This window comes from Phodopus roborovskii, unplaced genomic scaffold (genome assembly GCF_943737965.1).
Source record: "Phodopus roborovskii unplaced genomic scaffold, PHOROB, whole genome shotgun sequence".
NCBI classification, from domain to species: domain Eukaryota; kingdom Metazoa; phylum Chordata; class Mammalia; order Rodentia; family Cricetidae; genus Phodopus; species Phodopus roborovskii.
Genome location: NW_026126517.1, coordinates 35,543,932 through 35,569,114, shown reverse-complemented (window position 1 = coordinate 35,569,114; position 25,183 = coordinate 35,543,932). Strand labels below are relative to the sequence as shown.

At 36.1% G+C, this 25,183-nt stretch overlaps 1 protein-coding gene across 11 annotated transcripts in view; it reads left to right on the top strand.

Moving 5' to 3' along the window:
- The window catches only part of Neo1 (neogenin 1), a 168,936-nt gene that overhangs the window by 94,234 nt on the left and 49,519 nt on the right, over window positions 1-25,183 (top strand). For 7 of the 11 annotated variants that reach the window (XM_051197607.1, XM_051197610.1, XM_051197601.1 and 4 more), the window contains exons 8-9: window positions 18,347-18,566; window positions 22,644-22,798. In XM_051197607.1, coding sequence (XP_051053564.1) covers window positions 18,347-18,566; window positions 22,644-22,798 — 375 coding nt within the window. The remainder of the gene's footprint in view (window positions 1-18,346; window positions 18,567-22,643; window positions 22,799-25,183) is intronic. The other 4 variants (XM_051197609.1, XM_051197605.1, XM_051197602.1 and 1 more) reach the window with 1 other exon arrangement.

The following is a 25,183-nucleotide window of genomic DNA, read 5'->3' as shown; positions in this document are numbered from 1 at the left end:
GTCAGAACAGATACCTTATTCAGCTTCAGAATTATGCTGGAGTAGCAAGTTTTACTGTTTCTAAGACAAAAGTAAGTGTGTGTGTGTGTTTCCATTTAGTTTCAAAAGTCAGATTTTAAATTCAGTATTGTAGTTATTCTTATTGACAAGGTTGGTCAGCTATATATCATTTTGGAAAGATGGTTGAGCATCTAGTAGTCTTGAGATAACTGTAGTTTACTTTTGTTTTAATTACCAAAACTATCTTCTATAACTCAGAAATATCAGAGTATATACAGTATTTTTGCATGGTCACCCCAATAACTGAACATTTATTAAACCTGAAAGTTTCTCATAATGCCAGGGTAGAGTTTTATTCTATGAGTCAAATAATGTATTGTAAGCTCTGCTGAATGCCAAAGTCTTACTCTATTTCTAAACAGGAAAAAATCATTTCTGTCAGGTTTGTAAGATAAAGAAGGCTTTTTTTTTTTTTTTTAAACACTGGCATTTGAATTGAACCCAGAAGGATAAGTGGGATTCTAGACTGATCAGGTTACATGAAGATGAAAAAAGGAGTTGATTCAGTTATATCAAAGTGTAGAAAGGTTTAACATGAATTGGGAGAATAGTGGGTAGCTCAGCTCATAAGAATTCAAAGAAATTTGATATAGAAGTCAATATCTCAGGAAGTTGTATGTTAACCAGATTATTTAATAGCTACTTATAAGTAGCATTGGGGTTTGTCTAGCAGTTGGAAGACCTCAGCAGATTTTAGGTACATGCAGAGGTAACCCTAAAAGACCATGTATAAGAGGTGTACTGGTAATAGTACTGTACCAATTACATTTGGTATTTTAAGCTCCCAAATAAGTGTTAGCAAGAACATTTCCTTATGTCCCTTAAATACTTTTACATGGTCATCATTTTTATTTTGTTGTTGTTGTTTTGTTTTTGTTTTTTGAGACAGGGTTTCTCTGTAGCTTTGGAGCATGTCCTGGAACTAGCTCTTGTATACCAGGCTGTTCTTGGACTCACAGAGATCAGCCTTCCCAATTGCTGGGATTAAAGGCCTCCACCACCACTGTCTGGCCAGTAATTATTTGTTAAATGTTGAATATATGCTCCTACAAAAGAAGCTAGGACCAGATCTATAATTTATTTATTAGTGTAAAGGAGAGGGGTTATATAAATCTAAGATTATAATCCTTAGTCTTATGGGGTTAGGAAAATTCTTTGTCATTGTGTTTGAGCTATAATATAATGCATCTTTGTTTTAGATAACTTCAATGAGGTTGACACATATTTAAAGTATAAATAGTTTATCTAATGTTGAACATGAATTTTATCTTTTCTCATCATCACTCATTGATTTTAAGGCTAGAACTTATGAAACCCAGCTAGCAACTTATTACCCTCAGTGATAATTTTTGGTATTCAGTAGTTTCCTAACTCAAAAGTACACTTGAAAAATTTCAGAGTGCAAACTTAAATTTGAATTTGATTCTATTATTTTGTTGTAAAGAAGGAATGTTTTATAGTACAAAGATACTAGAAGGTAGTATGTATGTCTGACTATAATTTAATTGGAATCTATATTTAAAAGATGCTACATTAGCCAGGTGTTGGTGGTGCACGACTTTAATCCCAATACTGGGGAGGTAGAGGCAGGCAGATCTCTGTGAGTTTGGCACCAGCCAGGGCTACAGAGTGAGTTCCAGGACAGGCTCTAAAGCAATACAGAGAAACCCTGTCTGGTTTAAAAAAAAAAAAAGAAGAAGAAGAAGAAGATGCTAAATTGTACAGTAATGTATAATGGCAGAATGTCATTTGGGTCTGAAACACATTACTGACAATCTGGATGCTTGCAGATTTGATCTCACACAGTGTCAATTCTGGATTGTTGTGTTTTTTCGTTATAGATTTAAGAGTGTTGGCATTGAGACTATTTCCCTCTCAATTGATACAAGTGTATAATTTGAAATGCATTTGAGAAAAATCTGTAATATCATCACATTCAGTGCTATTGTTGCCTCATAAGTATTGTAATGTTGTCCTAATGCGTTAGGTGTTTGCATTTTTAAAAAGCCAACTTTTTGGTACCAGCATTATTGTTTGAGTCCCTTTATGCAGAGTGTATTTGAGTATTGTGTACTCCAATGGGAAAGAAAATATGAACACTTTTTTATATGGGTTTTGGCTTGATGGTGATTCCCCCCCCCCAACTTTTGGTTTCTCCAGCACATATGTAAGAGTAGTTTTTCCAGCAGCCTGGACCCACTGCGGCGCCAGCCCCAAATAACACACAGATACTCTGTATTTGATATAATGCTGCTGTTGGCCAGTTAACTTGTTTCTTATCGGCTAGCTCTGTCTTAATTATTAAGCCATTTCTATTCATCCATTTCCACGTGGTCTCATCTTACCAAGGAGTGGGGCTGGCATCTGCTCAACCCAGTCTCTCCATGTTGACTCCTCCCTACTACTTTCTTGAATCCTCCTTGTCTCCTAGTCCCACCTATCTTGCTTTCCTATTGGCCAACAGTGCTTTATTCATTAACCAGTATGAGAAACATATTTACAAAATGACATCTCCCATCACATATACTCATAAATCTTAGTACATTCAAAGTAGTTTTGTAAAAGACCTTACTATAGGACTCCTTGAATTCTTTTGCTTTTTATAATAATATGAAGAGATTAAAAAAAAAAAAAACTCCTAGAATTTGTCTTCTGAATCTTAAAAATGCTAATGTTCTCTCAGATGTAACATCTTAAAAAATTGTCATTAAGCTCATTGAAGCAAAATTGATTTTTCTTTGTTGATCAAAATGGATAATGAGCAGAAATCCTTTTACATATTTTGTCTTATTTCCTCTGGGGTATTGAGATCTTATGTGGGACACGATGTTTTGGTTTAAAATGGAAAGAGCAAACTGTCTTTTTTATGAGGCTCACTGTGAGGTGGGTGCGTCATTAACATCTGACACACCTTTGTAAATGAATATTTTTAATGTCAGGAAAAAGTCAGATGACTTCCTTGATACTGAAACACCCTGTGTTTTTTATTTTCTAACTTCCTTCAATTGTTTATATAAGTCATTTGTTTAAACTAACAATTCACTGCAAGAGCACACATATAACAGTAATAATAATCAGAGTGTGTCCCGAGGTCGTAGATTACTTCTCCATTAGTAGAGTAACCATCTTCCCCAGAGAAGGGTATCAGGCCAGCTAAACCTGGGAACACTCAAGCACTCCAGGTACTGAGGGCATAAGCCAGACCCACCTGTGGAAGTGTGCAAAATGGCTTAGTGCTCAATAGCTTGGCTCTTGGGGCAGCATGGAGTTTTACATTATGACTGAGGGCCAAATCAAGTTTATGGGAAAGAATCGTACAAGACATCCCCAGACATCCATGCTCAAGCTCCCAGGGCAGGACCAAAGACTGATGCCAAGAGGGGTAAGGGGTGGCATGGGTGTCCCTGAGAAGCTCAGTCTAGAGGGCCTTTGTCCAGGAGACTCTGAGAAAGGGACAGGTGGCAGGAACTTTGGGGTATAGGGACATTAGTAATAAAAGGATGCTCAAATTCTCTTATGTATTATTGAGTTTTGCCTATTTTTCCTTATATTAGGTTCCGCGCCCTGTAACCTTGGTACTCTTGTTGAGTGCATACATGTTTAAGATTATGTCTTCTTGAAAATTCTATAGATACATTACTTTCCCATTTTTATATCATTCTTTGCATGATAGATCATCACAATAATTTTGACTATTAATATTTTAAAGAGGTAGTTACAGTTTTACATCAGTGAAGAATAAAAGTAAGCCAGATATGGTGACATGCCTGTAATCCCAGTACTTGAGAGGCAAAGGCAGGATGATTGTGAGTTGGAAGGCATCCTTGGTTGTATAATGAGATCTGGCTCAAAAACCAAAGATGGGTTGGAGGGAAGGAGGTTTAAGGTTTGATTTGATTGTAAAACTAGTGCAACTTGTGGCTTGTATCAGTAAAAGGAGGACATGTTCTCTGGCTTAGGTGTTTCCATCTAATTACTCATTGGTTTTCTTGTATCCTTTAGGGAATATCTTCAGTTTTTCTCTTTTCTGTTCATTTGAAAAGTCAACCTCTACCAAATTTGGATACAGGTTTTTTCTGTTTTTTTGTTTCCACCAATCAAGTTCTCTCCTTCTTTCTTTCCTCCCTCCCTCTCCATGACTAAACAGTGTCTGTGACTACTGTTCCTATCTTTACGTACTTTCAGAACTGAAGCTTAAATTTGTTAAGTAAACTTGTTCAGGCTTACACGTTTATTATATCCATTGCATCTAGAATGACTAAATTACAGTAGAATAGTTGCACTTAAACACTATATAATATTGTGAACATATAGCTTCTGCTCCAAACTTGGTTAAGTTCATGTCCTCATTCATCTTGCATATTATCACTTAAATTGTTTTGCTATGTTAAGATGCCTCCTTTTTGTCAGGATCAAATTCTGTATGTCTGTCAAAGCCTGATTCTAAATGCCATTTTAGCTAGCAGGGTTCCTGGCTTCCAGCAGCAAGGAAATACCTAATGTCATTGAATGTTTATTTGACCTCCTTTCTGTATTATGCATGACATGATCGTTTGATGTGCACAGTTCTTTTCTATTAATATGTAAGAAAAGGATTTGTGTCTCCTGTTTGTATCACTTATATCAGAGCTTTGCTGGCATTGCTGCTGAACAGGTACCATTTTAATTAATATTGATAGTCAGTACATTTACTTAATATAATTTCTGCCCTTAATTTGTAAATGTACTCTCTTAAATCAGTTTCCACATCAGAGTTGTTGACTTGTTATTAGTTGTATGGATTTTATTTAAAAATGACAAAAGATCTTGAACATACCTGTCTTAATCCTGCCTTAGGGATTAACATTTATGAATGTTGAAGACATGGCAAATGGTTTTAAAATTAGATAAGCCTTCCTTATTAGACTGGCATCAATAAGGTTATTTGAATATGCATGAAAATTTTAAGGCTCGTTGGAAGTCATTTGCACTATGGACATTTCACTATCTCTCTTTCTAGAAGTTTAATAATACTGATTATAACAGGGAAATGATTCTGGAGCTAAATGTAGGTGTCAAATCTATCATTGTTTCTGTCATGCAAACCTTGAAAAAATGACTTACCTCTTTTTCTTTTTTGATTTTATGAGATAATGTATCTTTCAGTTTTATAATTCATGTTAAGTTTTTCACAAGACAATTTGATGTATCTTTCTTTCAAAGAATATATAACAAAGAAGTGTATGCTCTTTCAAATAAGCCCTATTCTCAGCATAGGATCCTTGAAATTTATTAATATGACTCTTTTCTACTGGAAATCAGAATATTAGAATTAATAAAATTTCCTTATGTGAGCTTTATTGAAAAAAATTATTCTTGCCCTGACAGGTGTTTATAAATTAGACTGTGACACTGAAGATGTTAATTCCCAGTCATCATCATTACACATTAAAGCATTATTCCTTTGCTTTAATTTTCTTTGCCTCATTATCATATTTAAAATTTGGGAGTAGTAATGAATTTTATTTTTAAAAATGTTATTTTTATGCATCTTACTACTAAACTGTGAAACTTGTTGAATACACTGAGAGTTACTATTGGGAGTACTGCATGCAGTTTGAAGTAATTGTAACAACCACATACCTCTCAGTGGCTCCTTTATGTGACAGATTACTCTAAGGAGCAAATGATATGTGGTTCTTCTCTCCTTTCATTATTGTTTTTATTTTAGAATGCTTTGACTAGTAGCCTAGTACAGTTGACTTCCTGATTGAATGTGAATGCTTCTTCTGAATATCTTTCACCTATTGGAGTAGTAGTTGTTTTACTGGATTCTAGTTTTGTGCTTCTCAAAAGTTTTTTGGGTTTTTGTTTGTTTCTTTTTTTTAATTGCTTCCTTTCAGTTGTTTGTTATAGGGGAAATTAACTGTTCTATCAGTAATTTTAGAATGGCATCTGTAGCAATTTGATTGTTTTCCCAGTGGCACTTATAAAAATAGCTTATCTCTCCCTGCTGGTATTGTGAAGACATTGCCTAATAAATATAATCCGAAATGGTAGGGTAGCTTTTAAATTTTTTGTTAGGATATGGTGCCATATTTACCAACAGGATGGCTCTATCTTAAAGTAGTGGTGCTCTTTAGCCAAACCATTCCTACACTCATTTCGAAGAACCTGGATATGATTAAAAATGTTTCTTGCAACCATAGAAACCAGCCTGAACTGCTTTATAAGAGCATGTCATTGTTAAGACAGTGCATTCATCTCTTTGCTTCCTGACTGAAGCATAATGTGCTCATTCTCCTGTTGACACAGCTAGAATTGGTCTTACTGCCACAGTTCCCTGCCGTGATGTCATGTATGAGCCCAAATAAATCCTTTCTCCTGTAGTTGCTTTTGACAGGTATTTTTCTCACAACAAAAAGAAGGGTCCCCAACATGCTTAGCAACTGCTCTACAATTTACAGTTTGATCTTTGTCCTCAACTTAGGTGACTTTGTTTTGTTTTGAGGCAGGGTCTCACTGTGTAGGTGCCCAGGCTAGTTTGGAGCCCATGTTCCTCCTGTATCACTTCCCAAGTGATCATAGGCATGTGCTGCCATAACCACAGATCAACACCTCCCACCCCCATGTATATGTGTCTCCTTTTGATTTGTAATTATTCTCTTTTTTTGTGAGGATAAAATCAAAGACTATCATCAATAAATTAGTAACATCATTTATCAAGCAAAATGTTAGATAATTAAAGTTTGACAGTCTAGAATATATTTTTTTCTCTCACCTTTTCTTGGAAGGTACAAACTATTCTGGAAGCCAATGCTTCTTGAGTTCATTGTACTTAATTATATGTTATGGTTAGTACCATGATCCAGCACCTTTTATTATATTATTTGAAAGAAATTAAATTATGCAGTATTTTTAAAGCACATATGACTGGATTTACTTTAGTAAACAACCAGCAGACTGGGCAAAGAATATAAAGGAAATATTTTAAACAACAGCAAGGATGCCAGGATCATGACCACTAAGATTAGGGAAACTAGTGAAGTGAGTCCTATCTATTTGCCTGAAGTACTTTTTGATGCCTAAGGTGGGTAAGGGCACCCTTTCCTATGGGACCTAGCAAAGTCAAGAGAGCTAGATGGAAGGGTTGGGTTTAGAAACATAGTTAGACTTTATAGAACAGGTTACTGGAGAAAAACATGCAGGAAAGAAGCTCAGGAGAGTTGTAGGAAATTCATTCCCCTTGAATATGTTTTGTAGGTGGAAGTTTCTATCTAACCATTCAGTTCCCAAGTAACCACACAATGAATTATTATTAACTATAAATACTTGGCCAATAGCTTATGCTTATTACTAACCACCTCTTACAACTTAAGTTAACCCATATTTATTCATGTGCTGCCACGTGGGTCATGGCTTGTTACCCCATTTTCTACACATCCTGTTCTATGTCTGAGTGGTGACCCTGCCGTTCTTCTTTCCTGTGTTCTTTTTTCTTGTCCGCAATTCCCACCTAACCTCTCTCTGCTTAGCTATTGGCCATTAGTTTTTTATTAAACCAATGAAAGCAACATATCAATGAGAGCAACATACCTTCACAGTGTACCAAAAAAAAAAAAAAACCTATTTTATAATAATGTACTGTTTATCTCTTTCAATTTGACAGTTCTGTAGACTTCTGATCTGTCATATCTTCAACAAGTTAGCAAAATATTTGTCAGATATTTTGTGTAATAGTCTTTCTAAATGGGTTTATCTTATGATTACACTGATGTGATTTTTTTTCCTTAAGAAATACAGATAAGAAGTGACCTTGCAGTGCCTCTGTATCAGGAATACACAATATCTGTCAGTGCTTGGTGTTTGGTGGTGTTAAACTTGGTGTGATTTAGGTGTTATCTTCCGATCTTAATTCTCCTGTCACCTCTAAGCCTAAATCTCATCTGATTTCCTGAGTATAAATAATCTGGAGGATTTTGAGGTCTTATAGCTCCTTTTACAAATTTTATGTACTTCCCCTTATCCATGTCATCCCTGCTTCCAAATGTACTGACAGTTCAAGACCTATTGATTTGTCATTCTGCCGCTTTTGAAGTACTTGGCATTCCAGAATTTCTTCCAGTGAATTTACTTTCTTCTTATCCACCTTATTTCTTAATACATTTTCATTTACTTAAAATACTTTTCTGTTTAATACAAAGAAGAGTTTGTGCTGTCCTGTTTATTATTTGGGAATAAGCTGAGTATGGTGGTGCATAGAGGCAGATGCAGATGGATCTCTGAGTTCAAGGCCAGTCCCATCTACAGAGTGAGTTCCAGGACAGCCATAGCAACAGAGAGAAAACCTGTCTTTTAAAAAAAAAACAAAGAGTTCCCAGAAATACCTTTAGCATACTTTCTAAAACTCATACTCAAGTAGCCTTTCAGAAGACTAGCCTGTATCATTTTTCAGACTTCCAAAGGCGTAAACCTTTAACTCAGCTTCTCTTTCTGGGAATGTACATCAGGAATATTTACATATGTACATAAAAAATACATGTATGGGAAAGTTAAAAGAAGTATTGCTTGTAATACTATGAGTTAACAAAAACATCACTGTAAGGAATAATAAAGGTGATTATATTTTGATATTTTTATGCTTGGAAATATGTTGTAGCAATTGGGAATATTGAAATTTATTTGTTTGCTTGTTTGTTTGTTTTGATTTTTTGAGACTGGGTTTCTCTGTATTTTTTGGAGCCTGTCTTGGAACTTGCTCTGCAGACCAGTCTGGCCTCAAACTCGCAGAGATCCGCCTGCTTCTGCCTCGAGAGTGCTGGCATTAAAAGCGTGTGCTACCAACGCCCTGCTGAAAATTTTTTAATGCAGATGCTGGCACCTCTTCAAGCCATATGTTATATAAAAGTTTGCAAAGCAACTTGTTTGGCATCATTCCATTTCTGTTTGTATTTGTAAATATAAGGACAGCTGTATTAGTTTGCTTCCCAGTGCTGTGATAGCATACCTGGGGTATACTACTTGAAAAGAGTAAGATTTATCTGTGCTCATGCTTCATGGTCATGTAACTCTTGCTTTGTGCTTAGGGAAGTGAAGTGCATCATAAGGATAGTGTAGCAGAGCCTGTTCACCTCTTGACTCTTGGGAAGTTGAGGAAAGGGAGACAGGGAAAGGGTGTAGGTGAACAAAGAAAGGGGTCCCAGAGATATTTTGGAAGGGGGTGAGATGGGGGTTGGTTGGGGGACATGGGAGGACAGGAATGAGCGAGAACTGGGATTGGTATGTAAAATAAGATTGTTTTAAATAAAAATATTAAAAATATTGTGGAAGATATGAAGGTACTTTCTGAATTCTACTAGAAAGATTATCTTGGATGTAATGGAAAGTGAGAGGTTCCCTGGGTGTCAGACAGGGGAACAAACTGTATGAAGATATAAAAATAAAAACCCAGTATAGATTGACTTCATCAACCTGGATCAAACTTCGGGGAGTTAATGCCAGGTGGTTCACTGTTAGCATATTTAAAATACTGTATAATTTGGGAAATAGTTTTAGGCAACAGTCCAGTACACAATAAAACTTAAGGCATGACTACATAGAAACTCTTTTATAAAGTACTTGTGACCATGAGGGTGGGTTCTATAGCTAAAAGCCAGAAGTTAGTGTGGTCTTTGACCTATGGCATAGAGGTCAGCAGGCCATGAAGTACATGTGACATCTCCCCTAAGGATGGGTGATGGTCTGGAAAGGGAAGAGTCTGGAATATAATTCTGGGGAATTAGGGTGAGGTCTGCCTCCATAGATAGCAAAAGGATTATCAGGTCATTAACAAAATCCACTCCTGGCTTTCTGGATGGAATTCAGATGTTATCTCTTCCATTGAGGGACAACACTGCCTGATTCACATTCCTGATTCTTTAGTGCTTCTCTGGAGTACAAGGCCCTTTTGTCTTCTGCAGGAAAGGAAAACATTAGTCCTTTTGCTTTGCACACTTCTGCTTGTTCTAAGTTATTTTTATAATGAGTTTACTTCATTTTTAAAAATTAAAAGCATGAAATGGAGAACAACCAGAAAAGTTTCAGGCAGGGAGGCTCTTTACAGTAGGCTCTCTGTTGTACAGGATCTTTTCTAGTATTTAATCGAGGGTGTCTAAACTGATTGTTGTCTGGGGATAAAAGATTTCATGATTAAGATTTATAAGTGTTGCATTAGCAAACAAAAGAGGATTTGTTTTCCTCCTGTATAATTGTCAGAGATCTTTAGAAGTGTTACATTAGCAAACAAAATGGGATTTTTGTCCTGTCGGAGATCTTTATTACTAGGGTCCCACGTCACCCTTCCTCTTCCTCTCTCTCCATCTCTCCCTGTCTTTCTCCCTTCCTTCTCTCCCTCCCCCCTCCCCCTCTCTCTCTGTTTCTCTCTTTTCCTTTCTTTTATACCTGCTAACATTTCACACATGATAGTGTGTGGAACTGTACCTTAGTTGACACTCCAGCTGTATTTAGAGTTAACATGCACCATGTTGTTCCCACAGAATTCTAGGCAATGGTACTATGAGCATCCCTGGGACTTAACCAATGTAAACCAATGTAAACCAATGTAATAGAGTTCTTTAAATGAGGAAATCAAGGACTACAGAGAAAGACCCTCTCCCAAGACATTCTTTTGCTTTTTGAAGGAATTTAGAAATTAAAACAGGAAATCGCATTTTGCATTCCATAATGAAAATTTAAATGTTCCTACTCTAGCTCTCTTCACTAATTTAAGTAGGTGTTAAATTAGAATAATTGGATCTTCTTAATTAAGTGCAACATTCCCAACATAGAATTTAATGGTTTCTACCTTCAGAAACAGCTTCAGGTATGTGTAATATGTTAGTCAAGTGAAGCTGTCAGTTCCAGACTGGCCTTGTCTGTTGCTCTGGATGTAGGAGCATTATAAACAAAGAAGCTGGAAGGCTCGCTCATTCCTTGTGCAGTGAGCCAGGAAGGCCCAGAACACAGCATGAGAAAGATATATGCCATCATTAAGCAATGCCTCCTAGGCTGGATCCCAAAGATTGAATTCAGGTCATCAGGGTTTGCAACAAGCACCCTTTACCCCATAAGTCTCCTTAACAGCTCACTTACCCATTTAAAAAAAAAAAAAAAAAAAAAAAAAAAAAAACAAGATTAATTTATTTAGAACCGATGGGAGATGTCATTCTGTAAATATGTTTCTCTTATTGGCTAGTGAATAAAGCACTGTTGGCCAATAGGAAAGCAAGATAGCTGAGACTAGGAGACTAGGAGGATTTGAGGGAGAGACTGGAGAGAGCAGAACCGCTGGCCCCAAGACTGGCAGGAAAAAACCTTACTCCTAACATAGAACTGTTTATATTTGTCACTTTCATACACAATATAAAAATCCACCAAGCTGTTAGAATTAATGAGTACAATAAGTTTCAATATTAATGTCCTAGTTAGGGTTGCTATTGCTGTAATGAAACACCATGACCAAAGCAACTTGGGGAGGAAAAGGTTTATTTCATTTACATTTCCAGGTAACAGTCCATCACTGACAAAAGTCAGGACAGGAAGGAAGCAGAACCTGATACAGAGGCCATGAAGGAGTCCTGCTTACCGACTTGCTTCCCATGGCTTGCTCAACCTGCTTTCTTTTCTTTTCTTCTTCTTCGTCTTTTTTTTTTTTTTTTTTTTTTTTTTCATTTTTTAAATGGGCTCAAATGCTAACATCAGCCTGTCTTGATTCTTACAGTTTATTCTAAGTTTTGAAATTGGATATTGCAAGCCCCCCAACATTTTTCTTCTGTTTCAGAATTGTTTAGCCATTCATGTTTTTTCCACCTTTTTCCACTTTTTTCCACCTTAATGTTAGTACCTGTCACGATAGTAATATTGAATCTTCTCATCTGTGAGCATGAAATGTCTCTAGGGCTTCTTTAATTTCTCACAGTAGTTTTCTGGGTATAATTTTTATATTTATATTGAGTTTATTACTAAGTGACTTCGCTTTTTTATGCTATTGTAAATGAAATTTATGATTAGAACTATAGAAATAATACAAACCCTTTTTAATAAATTTTATTTCTATGGGTGTTTTGCTTGCATGTATTTTTCCTTTGTTTTGTTTCTTTTGCATACCACATGCTTATGGAGGTCAAAGGAGGGCTTAAATACCTTAGAACTGCAGTTGCAGATGGCTGTGACCCTCCATGTAGGTGCTGGGAATTAAACATGGCCCTCTAGAAGAGCAGCCAGTACTCTTAACCACTGAGTCATCTCCTCAACTCCAGAATTATTTTCTTAATTTCATATGTGTATTGATTGTTCCTCAAATGTATAAAGTATAGTTGGTTTTTATATCCCTTGACCTTACTAACCTTAATTTTAATAGGTTGAGTGGGAGAAGGGTAGTAGATGTATGAGGGTATATATATATATGTTACATATATGTTACATCATTCATAAATGACAGTTGTGTTATATTCTTTCCCCTTCTTATTCCTTTTCAGTGATTCTCATCCACTCTTCCCTTCTTTGTTTCCCCTCTCTCCTTTATTCTCCCTCCATTCTTCATTCTTCCCTAGCTTCTGTACAGTGCTAAGAAATGAGAGTTAGCATCCTTGTCTTGTTTCTAGTTACAGAAGTTTAAACTTTTACTATTAAGTGCAGTGTTTGTTGGGAGTTTTATTGCGAAGGTCTGTTTAATTTTTATTTTAAAAAGCTTTCTATTTCTATTGCAATAATTAGTAATTGTTATTTTAATTTAAGTATTAAGCTAGTCCTGAATGCTGTTGCTAAATCCTATATGCCCATGATACATAATTATTTTAATGCATTATGAAGTACTTCATTAATGTATTGCAAAGGAGTTTTTTTGTATCTGATTATGAGGGTTATTTGTCTGTGCTTTTAATGTGATGTCTTTGGCTGTGGTGTCAGTTTAATGCTAAGGTTGTGTTATGAGGAATTAGCTTTATTTCCTCTTTAATATATTTATTGTTGCCATTTAGCAGTGAAGCTATCTGAGCTTAAACATTCTTAGTTGGCTACTACTTGTTTCCTGCCTCGTTTCCCTACTTGTTAAAGGACTACTAAGCTTTTGTGTTTTTTCTTCATTCTTGGGAATATTTAGTAATTTATATCCCTGTCCATTTCTTCTAAGCTTCTGATTTGTTTATATAAATTTGTCTATAATCTCATGTTTTTAATATCTGTAGAATTGTTGATAATATAGCATTATTCCCACTTACGTTTTTAGTGTAGATAACTATAATCTTCTCTTCATTTCCTAGTTAGCCTTATGTCTACAATAGAAGCATAGATACTTGTGACTTCTGTTATTGCCATTTAAGGCCATTTTTCTTATAAGCACTACATTAGCTTCAGCTTATAAGTTTTTGCATAGTGTGTTTTGTTTTATTCAGTTGATAATATTTGAAATTATGTCTTTAAGATTTCTCTCTCTCTTTTGTTTGTTTTTTTAATTGTTTTTGTTTTGTATTTTGACCTGGAGTTGTTTAGTAGCAGTTGTTTAATTTCCAGATATTTGAGTTTTTCTCAAAATTTCCTTCAATACTCTCTGGTTTTATGTCTTTTACTTTGGTACTCTTTTTGTTAGATGCATATATGATGATTGAAGACAAAATACATAATCTAATAGTAAAACTCAAAACCATCAAATGATTAGGCAGAATTTGAAAAGCTATAGAAGACTTACAGACAACCTATGAACCAACTTGACCTAACTGACACTATACAGTCTCTGTCCAGCAGTTCTGGATTCATCCCAGGCATAAATGGAACAATCACCAGGGCACATTGTATGCTGGATCACAGAGTATGGCTCCATAAAATTTAAAAGCCTGAAATCATACAAAGCATTTTCTGACCATAACAGAGTTAAATTTGATGTCCACTGCAAGCATGTTCTTTGTCTAGGGCTTGCTATAAAAGCAGTGAATATAGAGCTGCTCTTTAGTAACACTCCCTACTGCAGGTGTAGGAAATGGGGGTGGATAGGACTGATTGCAGCCCACAGGGAGTTCTGACTGCTGCCTTTGCCCCTGAGGGAGAAAGTTCTTTTTCTCTCTGATGTAGAGCTTACTTATGCTTCAGTGTCCATGAAATGTTAATAGGTCAGCATGTTAGCCTATAATAAATAAGGTAAACTCAAATCCTGGGTAGTTCCTAGCATCTCCTTTAGTTCTTAGAACATATTTAAGCAGATATTTTAAAGTTTTTTTTTATTAAACATTTCATATTGATTGCCATTTTTACTTCCAGAGTTTGTGTCATGCGCTCTTTTTTAGTTGCATGTGGCATTTTCTGTTGAATATTAAGTATTTTAGATGGTATATAAGCAATTTTGGATTCTGACTCTTCTCCCCCACACTCCTAGCATTTGCTCTGTTTTCTTTAGTGACTTGCTTGGACTACTTGTTTTATAGAGTGCACAACCACTAATATATAGCTTAGTCTTTTAATGTTTTTTTTTTTTTTTTTTACTTATTTTACTATTTTATATGTTTTGCTTGTAAATTTGTCTGTGAAATACTTGTGTGCCTGATGCGGCAAAGGTCAGAAGAGGACATCAGATCCTCTGAGATTATAGTTATAGATGGTTGTGTGCTGCCATGTGGATGGTGGAAATTGGACCCAGGTCCTCTGAAATAATCACCCAGTATTTTTAACAACTGAGTCATCTCTCCAGCCCTGTAGCTTAGTTTTTATTGTTATTTTCTTGTTCTATTTTCCTAAGAGGCTGTGTATATATAAATTTTGTTTTCTAGGGATAACATATACTTCTTTTTTTTTTTTTTTTTTTTTTTTTTTTATTGCTACAAGAACTTACTCTGTACCCAGCCTGGACGGACTGGCCTAAACTCATGGTCTTCCTGCCTCAGCCTCCCAAGTGCTAGAGTTGTGGTCATTTGCCACCACACCCATCACCTCTATTTCTATATAAATTATTAGACAAAAATTAGTCCTGAATTATGTCCAAACTCTTCAAGCTCTGAGTTAGATCTTGATGTGGTTTGGGGAATACCTTCAAACTTTTGAGTTGTTTTTCAGGCTGTCTCATCCGTGTGTGTGTGTGTGTGTGTGTGTGTGTGTGTGTGTGTGTGTGTGTGTGTACACATATGAAGAGTTAGTAGAATCCTCCTTTTTATCTTCAGAATTCTCTCTGCCCCAAAAGTTCTACCTAGCCATCAGTCACTCAGCTTTTTATTAACAATAAGAGCAGCACATCTTCACAGTGCATACAGAAGGATTATTCTACAGCATCTCGGTTTGTGTTGTGCCTTTGGTCAATTTCGAGTCTGGACAGTTTTGTCTAGTTTTATCAATGCTGTTGGGGATGAGATTTTTGTCATTCTCCTTCTCAAACCATTCTGCCCAAGTCCCAGTCTGTACTATTTTGCTGTGGATGCTAGTATAAGCTAGTTCTTACTTGATTCTCTGTAATCACATAAATCTCTTTCCCTCAGCTAGTACATAGAACCACATGGGAAGGGGAATTGCAATCAGTATGTATAGATTTCTGCCCCCCCTTAGTCAATGAGGGATTGTTTACATTATTACAATAATCTGGTACTTAAACTTGGATTGGATATACATGAAATAAAAGGTCTGCCTTGAGAATTTGGTTTTATTACATAATGTTGTTTATATGTGTTTGGCTAAAAAGATCAAAATAATGGATGAGCTTTTAGAAACATTGCTCTCTATTGAAACATCCCTGAATTTTCTTCCATTTATTAATTAATGATATTAATTTATTGAGGTTATCTAGACAGAGGAAGTAAGTGGTTAGAAGATGAAGCAAGTAGAGATTTGGGCCTTAAAAGGCTTACAAATTCATACAAGGTGACACAGTGTGAACATGGAATGGTGTCAATAAGTGCTGTGGGATGTTTATGAATTACAGATCTGTGCATTAGAAGTTCTGCAGGGCAACCAAACTTCCCATTCTGGATGGTTGGTCCATTACACCCTTCACCTGCTTTCTCCTGCTTACCTCCCTCGCTGCTTTCATATCCCATTCAAATGGTGGAAGTATTGTGTACATTGCCCTTTCAAAGCCAGTTACACATGTACTTCCTTGTTTACCATTCTTCTCATTCCTGGTGTATGGGACATGGGTAGGGAGTGCTACTACTCCCAAGTTATAGATACCGAAACTATCATAGAACAGACTGACTTGCCATGCTTACATTATTAGAAAGTGTCAGGGTCCGGGTTTGAAATGGATCTTTGTATTCAATCCAAGACTCTTCCCAGTAGACATTACTGCCTCTTATATGGTGAATTAACTCTGCTCTTCAGCCAGTAAATAAGGAGAAAATGGGGCTTAGTAAGTCAGATAACATTTGAAAGTGTATTTATATGTTTTAGAAGTAACTGTGTTTAGGTTAACTCTTTGAATCCTGAAAAGATTTTTAGAGGCTTCTTTTTAAATAGTAATCAGATCCATATCTGCAACTGCCTGTATACATTTCCTGTATAGGTATTAGATTGTAGCCTAAGACAAGACCAACTCATCATCTACCCCTTAGTGTGTTTTCTTCATTAATATTTCTTTCTCCATCTGCCCAGTCTGCCAAACCAGATATTTGAAAGTTCTTGATTCTTTCCACTCAGCGTCTAACTTCATTATTTCTACCCCATCTCCTAAGCTGTTATGTAAACAAATTGACATAAATACTGTGGATGAGAGGCATTTATTTCCTCTGAGGTAACACACCTATCAAGGCATATAGGACAAGAATAAGTTCTCAGTGCCTATTCAAATTTGACTTGCCATATTGATATGTCTCAGTAAAGTGTGTACTTATAGCTAAAGAAAAACTTCACAATCTTACATTTTAATAGACTAACTCTTTCATGGAGGTAGACACAAAAAGGAGAGGGCAGGGGAAAAAATGTGATTTTCCCAAAATGACACAAGTAAGTGACATATCTAAACTGGAAATCAAGTGTCAGTTCTCCTGTTGGCTGAATTCAGTTAAACTAAAAGTTAAAGTTAGGTTTACTCCTTCTCCTCTTGCTATGACCCAGGACAAGTGATTTTAGCTCCAGCATGTCATCCACTATAAGATGAAGATAGTATGGTTGTACAGATTACAGAATTGTTGTAATGATTTTTTGGTCCATATAAAGAGTCAGATTTCCATATGGAAAGAGCTCAGATACTTCTAGGAGACGGTTGCTCTGTTGCTCTACCACTTAATTCAAAACTAAGTAAGTTGAGAGTGCTTATCTAGCACACTGGAAGCCCTGGGTTCAGTCTCCATCAAATGGATGGATATGGGAGAAACAAAGTCTACTATTTCCTCTCTAGCTATTTTCTACCAATTTCCCCAGGAAGTTTATAGTAACTTTTTTTTTTTTTAAGTGAGACCTCTCAGGCATGATGGTGGGGTGAGATTAAATTTGTACTTTTTGTCTCTAAAAAGAAGATTTAGGTTGAGTACAAGGAATAACATTTCTAAAATTAGAAAGGTAGAGCAGGTTAGCTGTGGCTGCTCAGTGTCACTGCTTCGTCTCCTACACCTAGTACATCATGTCCATAGCTATTTTACATTATGGTGATGATCCTTGCAGAGGATCCTAAGTTATCTATAATGTTATAATTAAGTGGATTGATACAATGACAAATGAAGTATAATTTATCAATATGAGGAAAACTGTCACTTCCTTGGGTATTGTCAAAATGGAGAACAGAGCTTAATATTGAAGTTGAAAGTTTAGCTTTCTAATCTCCTGCAGAGCTGAAAAACATACCTATTTCTATATCAAAGTTATGTATTCCCCTCTCTGGACTTTCCCCTGGGGTACTTTATGGAATATAATGAGGATTGTTTATATATAGTCATTATATATAGATAGGTTTTCCCATATTTTGATAAAGTAGAAAGTACTGAGGTCTACCAAACTATAAGAGTTGTATGCAAAGTTTGATAGATATTGTATGCTGCTTTCAGTATTAAGGAAATTATCTGGGCACTGCTGTGTCCTTTGAGATGTGTTATTCTCAGCTGTCACTTCCCTGTTCCTTATCAGATCAGAAAATCTGCTTGTTCTGTAATGATGTGTCTTGAATATCCCCATTAGTTTGTAGTAGTTACCCCAGGCCTGCATGTTAGCCTTCAGTTTAATGGCCTTTTTTATGTTCATTCATTTTATTTTATTTCCCATCGTGGTTTTGTTTATTTCTTTTTTTGTTTTTTGTTTTTCTGTTCTCTTTTTAAAAACCGTCGTGGTTTGCCCTTCATATTCCCCAATGTTTGCACATGACAAGATGTTGCCATCCCAACATTACCTCCCACTTCACTGACCAGTGCCACTACTGACCATCTAGCACCAGCCACAACGGGACCATTGCCTTCAGCTCCTCGGGACGTCGTGGCCTCTCTGGTCTCTACCCGCTTCATCAAATTGACATGGCGTACACCTGCATCAGATCCTCATGGAGATAATCTCACCTATTCTGTGTTCTACACCAAAGAAGGGATTGCTAGGTAAGTGCCTGTATATTTAAAGTCAGTGGACTGCATCTTCTTATACTCTTGCCTAGTTATGTTCACCCTGCTTTATTGCACAGGATTTGTACTAATTTTCAGTCCAGAAAATAAAATTATTGAAATATGTCTTCCCTAAAGTCATTTGAGTCATTGTATAAACTCAAGCATACTGAAGTCCTAGTAATGGAAGAAAGCAGATAGAGCTGTTTAGGTAAAAGCATTCAGGTACAGTCAGGACTGTGGTGATATGTTTTTGATTTCTGTTTGTAGTTCATGGATTCAATCCAAATCAAATCAATATGCATGCTAGATAAACACTGCCACTGAAACATGTCTCTTAACTCTAGAGTTATAGCTATTCCTCATATTCATTCAGTACAGAGTGTAGAGATTAAACAGTAGGTTTAATTAGTCAAATGAATGTAGTTCTGTTCCTACAGGGTCTCTTTGATGTCACAAGAATATTTAAGAGTATTTTCCCTAAATAGCATTGTTGGTAAATTCCCTGGTATCTCCACCCATCTCAAGAGTTCATCTTGTTTACAGGAGATATCTAGAATCTACAGACCACTTTATCCATGGTTTCCTGGATTTCCTTTCTTCTCAGTTAAACTGCCTTAATTCTTCTGTGCCAACTTAAGCCCCATGAAGTCCTCTTAGGACTGTCTCTGCCCAGCACATTACTGTCACTCTCCATATGTATTGAAACCACTAATATTGGCAATTGACTATAATAATATGAGATCAACTTAAGGTTGATGTATTTATATTGCTTTCCCCCACCAAATTAAGAACTCTGTGAAAAACCCATTTCACCTGCTGACTGTTGTAGATTCTTTCATTGTGTTTAGCTTAGCTAATAAATCAAGTAGAGTTTATTTTTTCTATTAGGGTGCCTGTAATTGCTATGTACTTACTGTGCTTATGGCCATACTACCAAGCTCAGCAGGTGCAGAACCCAGAGATTTCATCCCATCACAAGTCTCAGTAACAATTAAAAAAAAAAAAGATTTACTTATTTACTATGTATACAGTGTTCCACTCGCATGTATTCCTGCAGGCCAGAAAATGTTATCAGATCTCTTTACAGATGGTAGTGAACCACCATGTGGTTGCTGGGAATTGAACTCAGAACCTCTGGAAGAGCAAGCAGTGCTCTTAACTCCTGAGCCATCTCTCCAGCCCCTCAGTAACATAATTTTGTCTTGATAGATTGGATTATGCTTACTGAAAACAGGGTGTTTGAGATTTTACAAAGATAAGGAAACAGTCCTCTACATAAAGAGTTATACAGTATAACTAGTTCATTGTACAATAAAGACATTAAGTAAAACAACAAAGGAAGTTTAGAGAGTGGTAAGTTTTGAGAACAAAAGAAAACTAAAAAATAAAACAGATAAAAATAAAAAATAAAACAACAAAGCACCCTTCAGGAAAAACCTAAACATGCCCACAGAGTGGAAGGATGCAATGGCAGTGCATGTACCTTAGGGAGTTGCAGTATCAGTGTCAAAATAACCCACAGGTAACTTTGGCATCTTATTGCAAATGTTATTTTTACAAAGGGAAGAAGGCATCTAGTTATTCCTGTGCATAACACACACTCTTTCTTTAGGAGGAACTTTGCCTTTATTAATCCATCTACCATAAATATATTTTTCCACACAAATAATTATGCCTGATTTCTTGTCTGTCACGCTCAGATGATACCTCTCAGACCTTACCAAAATGCCCACATACAAGTTTCCATTCACTTTTACACTGTATTAGAGCCAATTTATCTCTATGCCCTTTGTTACATTTTCAGGAAATTTTTACAGATCTGATGATATCATTTGGCAGCTGAAGTGGGCTAGTTGAGATGTTTATTGTAAAAAAAACCAGGGTACAAGAGTTCCATTTCTGTGTCTGGTGTGAGGAGGATGAGACCATAAAGCTCACATCCTTGACCAGAGCTTTTGGTAGAAATTTTTATGAGATTAAAAATAATGTACATACTTGGAACCAGATGTTGAAGTTCCAGTAAGAATCTGGACATAACCAAGTGAGAATGGACCCTTCTAGACTCTTCAGCACTTGTCCCCTCTGACTTATTAACAGTTTGTAGTTAGCAGTATTTTGAGGGTTATAGCAGAAGGAAAAAAGCAGAGAGATGGACTGTATGTTAATGTAGACACAAGCAGTTGGTAGCCTGAATGAAGTGAGAGCAGTGAGTAGAGTGGGTGGGGCAAATATGGTAAATATATTGAAGAAGAGTCTTTAAGAGGCTAACTTTTGTTACTTCAGTAAGCAATGAAGGAATAAAAGAAGTCTAAAACTGGAAAAGCTGCACTGTCATTGTTTTCTTTTATAATTTTAACAGTTTGTTTAACCTTCTTGAGCTTATATTTGTCATCTAAAAAACAGAAAGAATAAATGATTTTACACAGTATACTAAGAATACAATGCAAGAATGTAATTCAGTGCCTTACAAGCCAATTTCTCTACTTCTGCATTTAAAAATTCAACCACCAGATGTCACCATATGCTTTGGTCAAAAGTAGTAGTTCTAAATTGTGTAGTCCAGAGGGTCATTTGCCTGCCTTTCTCCCTGTGAAGTAGTGTCCTCTTTATTTTTTTCAAAGCCTCTATTTTAAACAGAAGTTCTTTTCTGGTATTAGTTATTAAGTGAAGAGGGGACATTTATTCAGAGTATTAATAGCGTTTTCAAGATTGATAAAGCATTAGAGCTGTTAGTCTAGTTCTAGGATTGCATATTAATCAGAGTTGTTATTTTTATGATTCAGGAGCTAATAATTGATTCTGTATTTTAAAATAGTGACTTTTAAAGCTTTATATAAACAAGCATTTTGCCTCTAAGGTTGAATTTACTGGTACTTCCAAAGAAAAGTTTGCCTACTCTGCCTCGTTCTTTCATTAAATACCTAAAGAAAATGGGGTCCAGAAAGAGCTAGTGATTGATCAAAGTCTCTTGGCAGGTTAACAGCCCTACCATAACTGGAATTTGATTTTCTAGCTTCTTGTCCAACACTGTCTTCAGATAAAATATACCTTTTAAACAATGATTCTATAGAAATTTGTTCCAGGTTTCAGTGATGTCACCGATTTCTCCCATTACCCCACCTTTCAAAGAGGCACAAACAAGATACACAGTTTTTGCAGTGTGAGACACGTATCAGTGTAAGACACATATTACTAATCTATATGTTTATGAATCTCCTGTGTGTGAACATGGAGCTTAGTACTTGTGTAGTCTGTGAAAATGAGTGAGACATTCTTTTACTTCATTTTAAAGTAAAATACCCCAATTGCCATTGTAGGAGATACTTTGTTTAATACTTTATATATAGATGATTCATGCCTGTGATCCATAGAGCTTTTAGTTTAGTAGAAAGAATAGCTCTTCCTGTTAAACAAAACAGCATCATCAGTGACCAGAACAAGTTTCAGAAACCTCAAAATACAAGAAATCAGTTGCTATGCTTCCCCTAAATCTGGTAACTTGGGCGTTTAGAAAAAGACAAAAATAGTATTGTGGGTATCTCAGTTATTACTAAACAGTAAGTTTTGTTACTATAATACTCTTATTAGGTGACCTAGTCAATTATAGTATAACAACTTGTACAGAAAATCTGTACCTATTTTGCTTGCTTTACTGATAAGATTTTTCGTTTTTAAAAAAAAAGTTTTAATGAAAATATAATTATATTGTTCCCATCTTCTCTTTCCCAGACCTTCCCATTGTCTTCCCTCCAATTTATTGCCTCTTTGTTACACACACACACACACACACACACACACACACACACACACACACACACACGCCCTGCTGAGTTTTATGTGTTTATTTGGCTAGTGGTATCAGTAATGTTTAATCAAGGTCATTCACAGCTTGCTGAGTATTTACAATCTGTTCTCCTGCCAGTCCCATACACTGTTCTGCCTGGTAACCCTAAGAGTTTTCACTTTTGAGAGTAAATGTAACTTAATGATTAGATTTTCAAATGAGCTGAGAATTGAATCTAAAAATATGCTGTATTGATCAGTTTCTTTCAAAATCCTTCTTATCCAAAGGGAGCGTGTTGAGAATACCAGTCAGCCAGGAGAGATGCAAGTGACTATTCAGAACTTAATGCCAGCAACTGTGTATATCTTCAGAGTTATGGCTCAAAATAAACATGGTTCTGGAGAGAGTTCAGCTCCTCTACGAGTAGAAACACAGCCTGAAGGTAAGTCTTTCCCCCATGTCTGTTGGCCTCACCTAGAGGGGGCTATTTGGAGTCCTGTCAGCTTTTTGTCTTGTCTAATGGCTTCAAGCTCCTTCTGAATGGGAAAATGAGTTGCTGTTGGACGCTAGCAAGTAAAAGGATGGTGTCTTTCTACTTCTTTTATGTTCATATTGCACCGATCTATTAAGGCTTAGTTCAGAAGTCTAATTGTAGAACCTTTCTTCTGATCCTTTGTACTCATGTATCTATATGATCCTAAGATACATCATCACTTTGTTCCTTCAGTTGATTTTATTAACTTATCATGTTTATTTTGTGGGCACTTCTTGTAATGTCTAATGTAGTGCTTTGCATAGGAAGTGGATATTTATACTTGTCACCAGCTGGAGTGCCCTATGTTAGCATATCTCACTAGTTAGAACCTCTTGGCACTCTTATTTTGGATCTGTGTTCTTTGGTGCTTAATAGTGTTCCCTCTAGTTACATTTCTAATGCTTTCTATGTCTAAGCAAATGTCAGGTTGGTTTGTATTATAAATGTCCTGTAAGCCTTAACTTTTGATTAAAAACTGTAAGATTGTATTTGTAAGAAATATCATAATGTTTTTCCTTCTTGAAATTTTGAACTTTTGCCTCTCACATAAGCCATGTTTTCCTTAGAATATTCTCTAGTTTACTTTATTGCACCTACACTGGCTTTTCTATGTTCAGGAGTCTAAATAACAATGACTTTGTTTTAGTAGGGAGCATGTGAGATATATTTGTAGAAACTCCCTATCTGGGAGTTCAGAAGAATGAATGAATTTATCAAAAATAGAATAGAAATAATTCAGAAACTTTACCTGTTGAGTGAAATAAAGGCAAGAACTTAAGAGCTTTTAATTTTTAATGTTAACAGCAAATTACTTAACAAATATTTGAGTACCTCTCATACTAGGTACTATGCAAAATATTGGAGATACAGGGATGGTGAGCAAGTAAGATTTGTCGTTGAGGATAAACAGTGGTAAATGTGGGATGAAGGCTTTGGTCACTAGTGATAGATACTGAAGATCATGAATCAATGCTAGGCAAGAACACAAGGGCCATAAAGAGAGTTCAGAGTTGATTTAAGGAGAATGAATTCTAATTACAGAGAATAGGGGTGTTAAATTTCAAATTGGCTGTGTTCAGGTAAGTATAGGAATGATTCATTAGATTTAAAACTCCATTACCCATCATTGGCTTTTAAGTGCAACCACCATATATGAGAGATACCAAACTATAATTCAGAGCAAGGAAGAATTTGTATAAAAATATAGAAAGAATCCTAGGAAAGATGGGGCCTGGGGTTGACCTTAAAGCATTTGGCATATCACAAGCATTCTTAGGGAAGAAAGCTTCATGACCTAAATTCCAGAAATAGGATCAAACAGTTCACATGCAAAGTGAGTCATGATGAAAATGGAGGAAGGGCCACTGGATTTGTCCTGGTGCAGAAGTATGTCCTGGGGCTGTGAACCTTCTGAAAATGAAAATATCTTTGTGTCTATATTTATTCACATTCCTCTTGGAAAGAGTCTATAGCTTTCATGAACATTTCAGACTTTGGGATCAAATTGTTGAAAACCACTGAACTAGAAGTGTCATTGTCAAGTTTAGAAGTGAAAGAGACAACATAAGGCTTTATTGTATACCCACTGTGTACCTTTCACTGTGTTGGGCAGTTCAGACATACACGATTAGTAAGCCTTGACTTCTGTTCACAAGGAATTTACAACCTAGTAACAGGCAGTTAAATACACAATAGTGTGAAGTGCTGCCACCACCTGGAAAGAAACAGCACAATAACTTGTTGAAGTGCTTTGGTTAAGAAAGAGCAGTTAGGCCAGTTGGTGGTAGCATATGCCTGTAATCCCAGCTCTTGGGAGGCAGAGGCAAGCAGATCTTTGAGTTCAAGGCCAGCCTGATCTACAAAGTGAGTTCCGGGACAGCCACCAGGACTGTTAAAAGAGAAACTCTTTGTCAGAGAGAAAAAAAGAAAGAAAGAGCAGTTAAATGAGGTTAATAAGCAGGAGGAATAACTGGTTTTGATAAAGGCATTTGGAATTTGTAATGTGACAACAGATGTGGGGAAATGAAGAGGGACTTTGCATGTCCTGAAGGTATGGGGCATATGAAGAGGTATGAATGTTGAATTAGCCACCTTTGGGAATATTTTGCATATTTAGCTTTATAAGTCAACGTAAAGCTTCTGTTTATTATGCCATTGTACAGCTGGTTTGAAAGAATCATTAGTGCCCTTTTAAAGGATCATATTTGCCTGTGCTTAATCAATGAGTATATTAAAAATGATGTCAAGAGGATTTGTGAACTATTTTATTTTCCCCTCTCTTTAAGTTAAAAG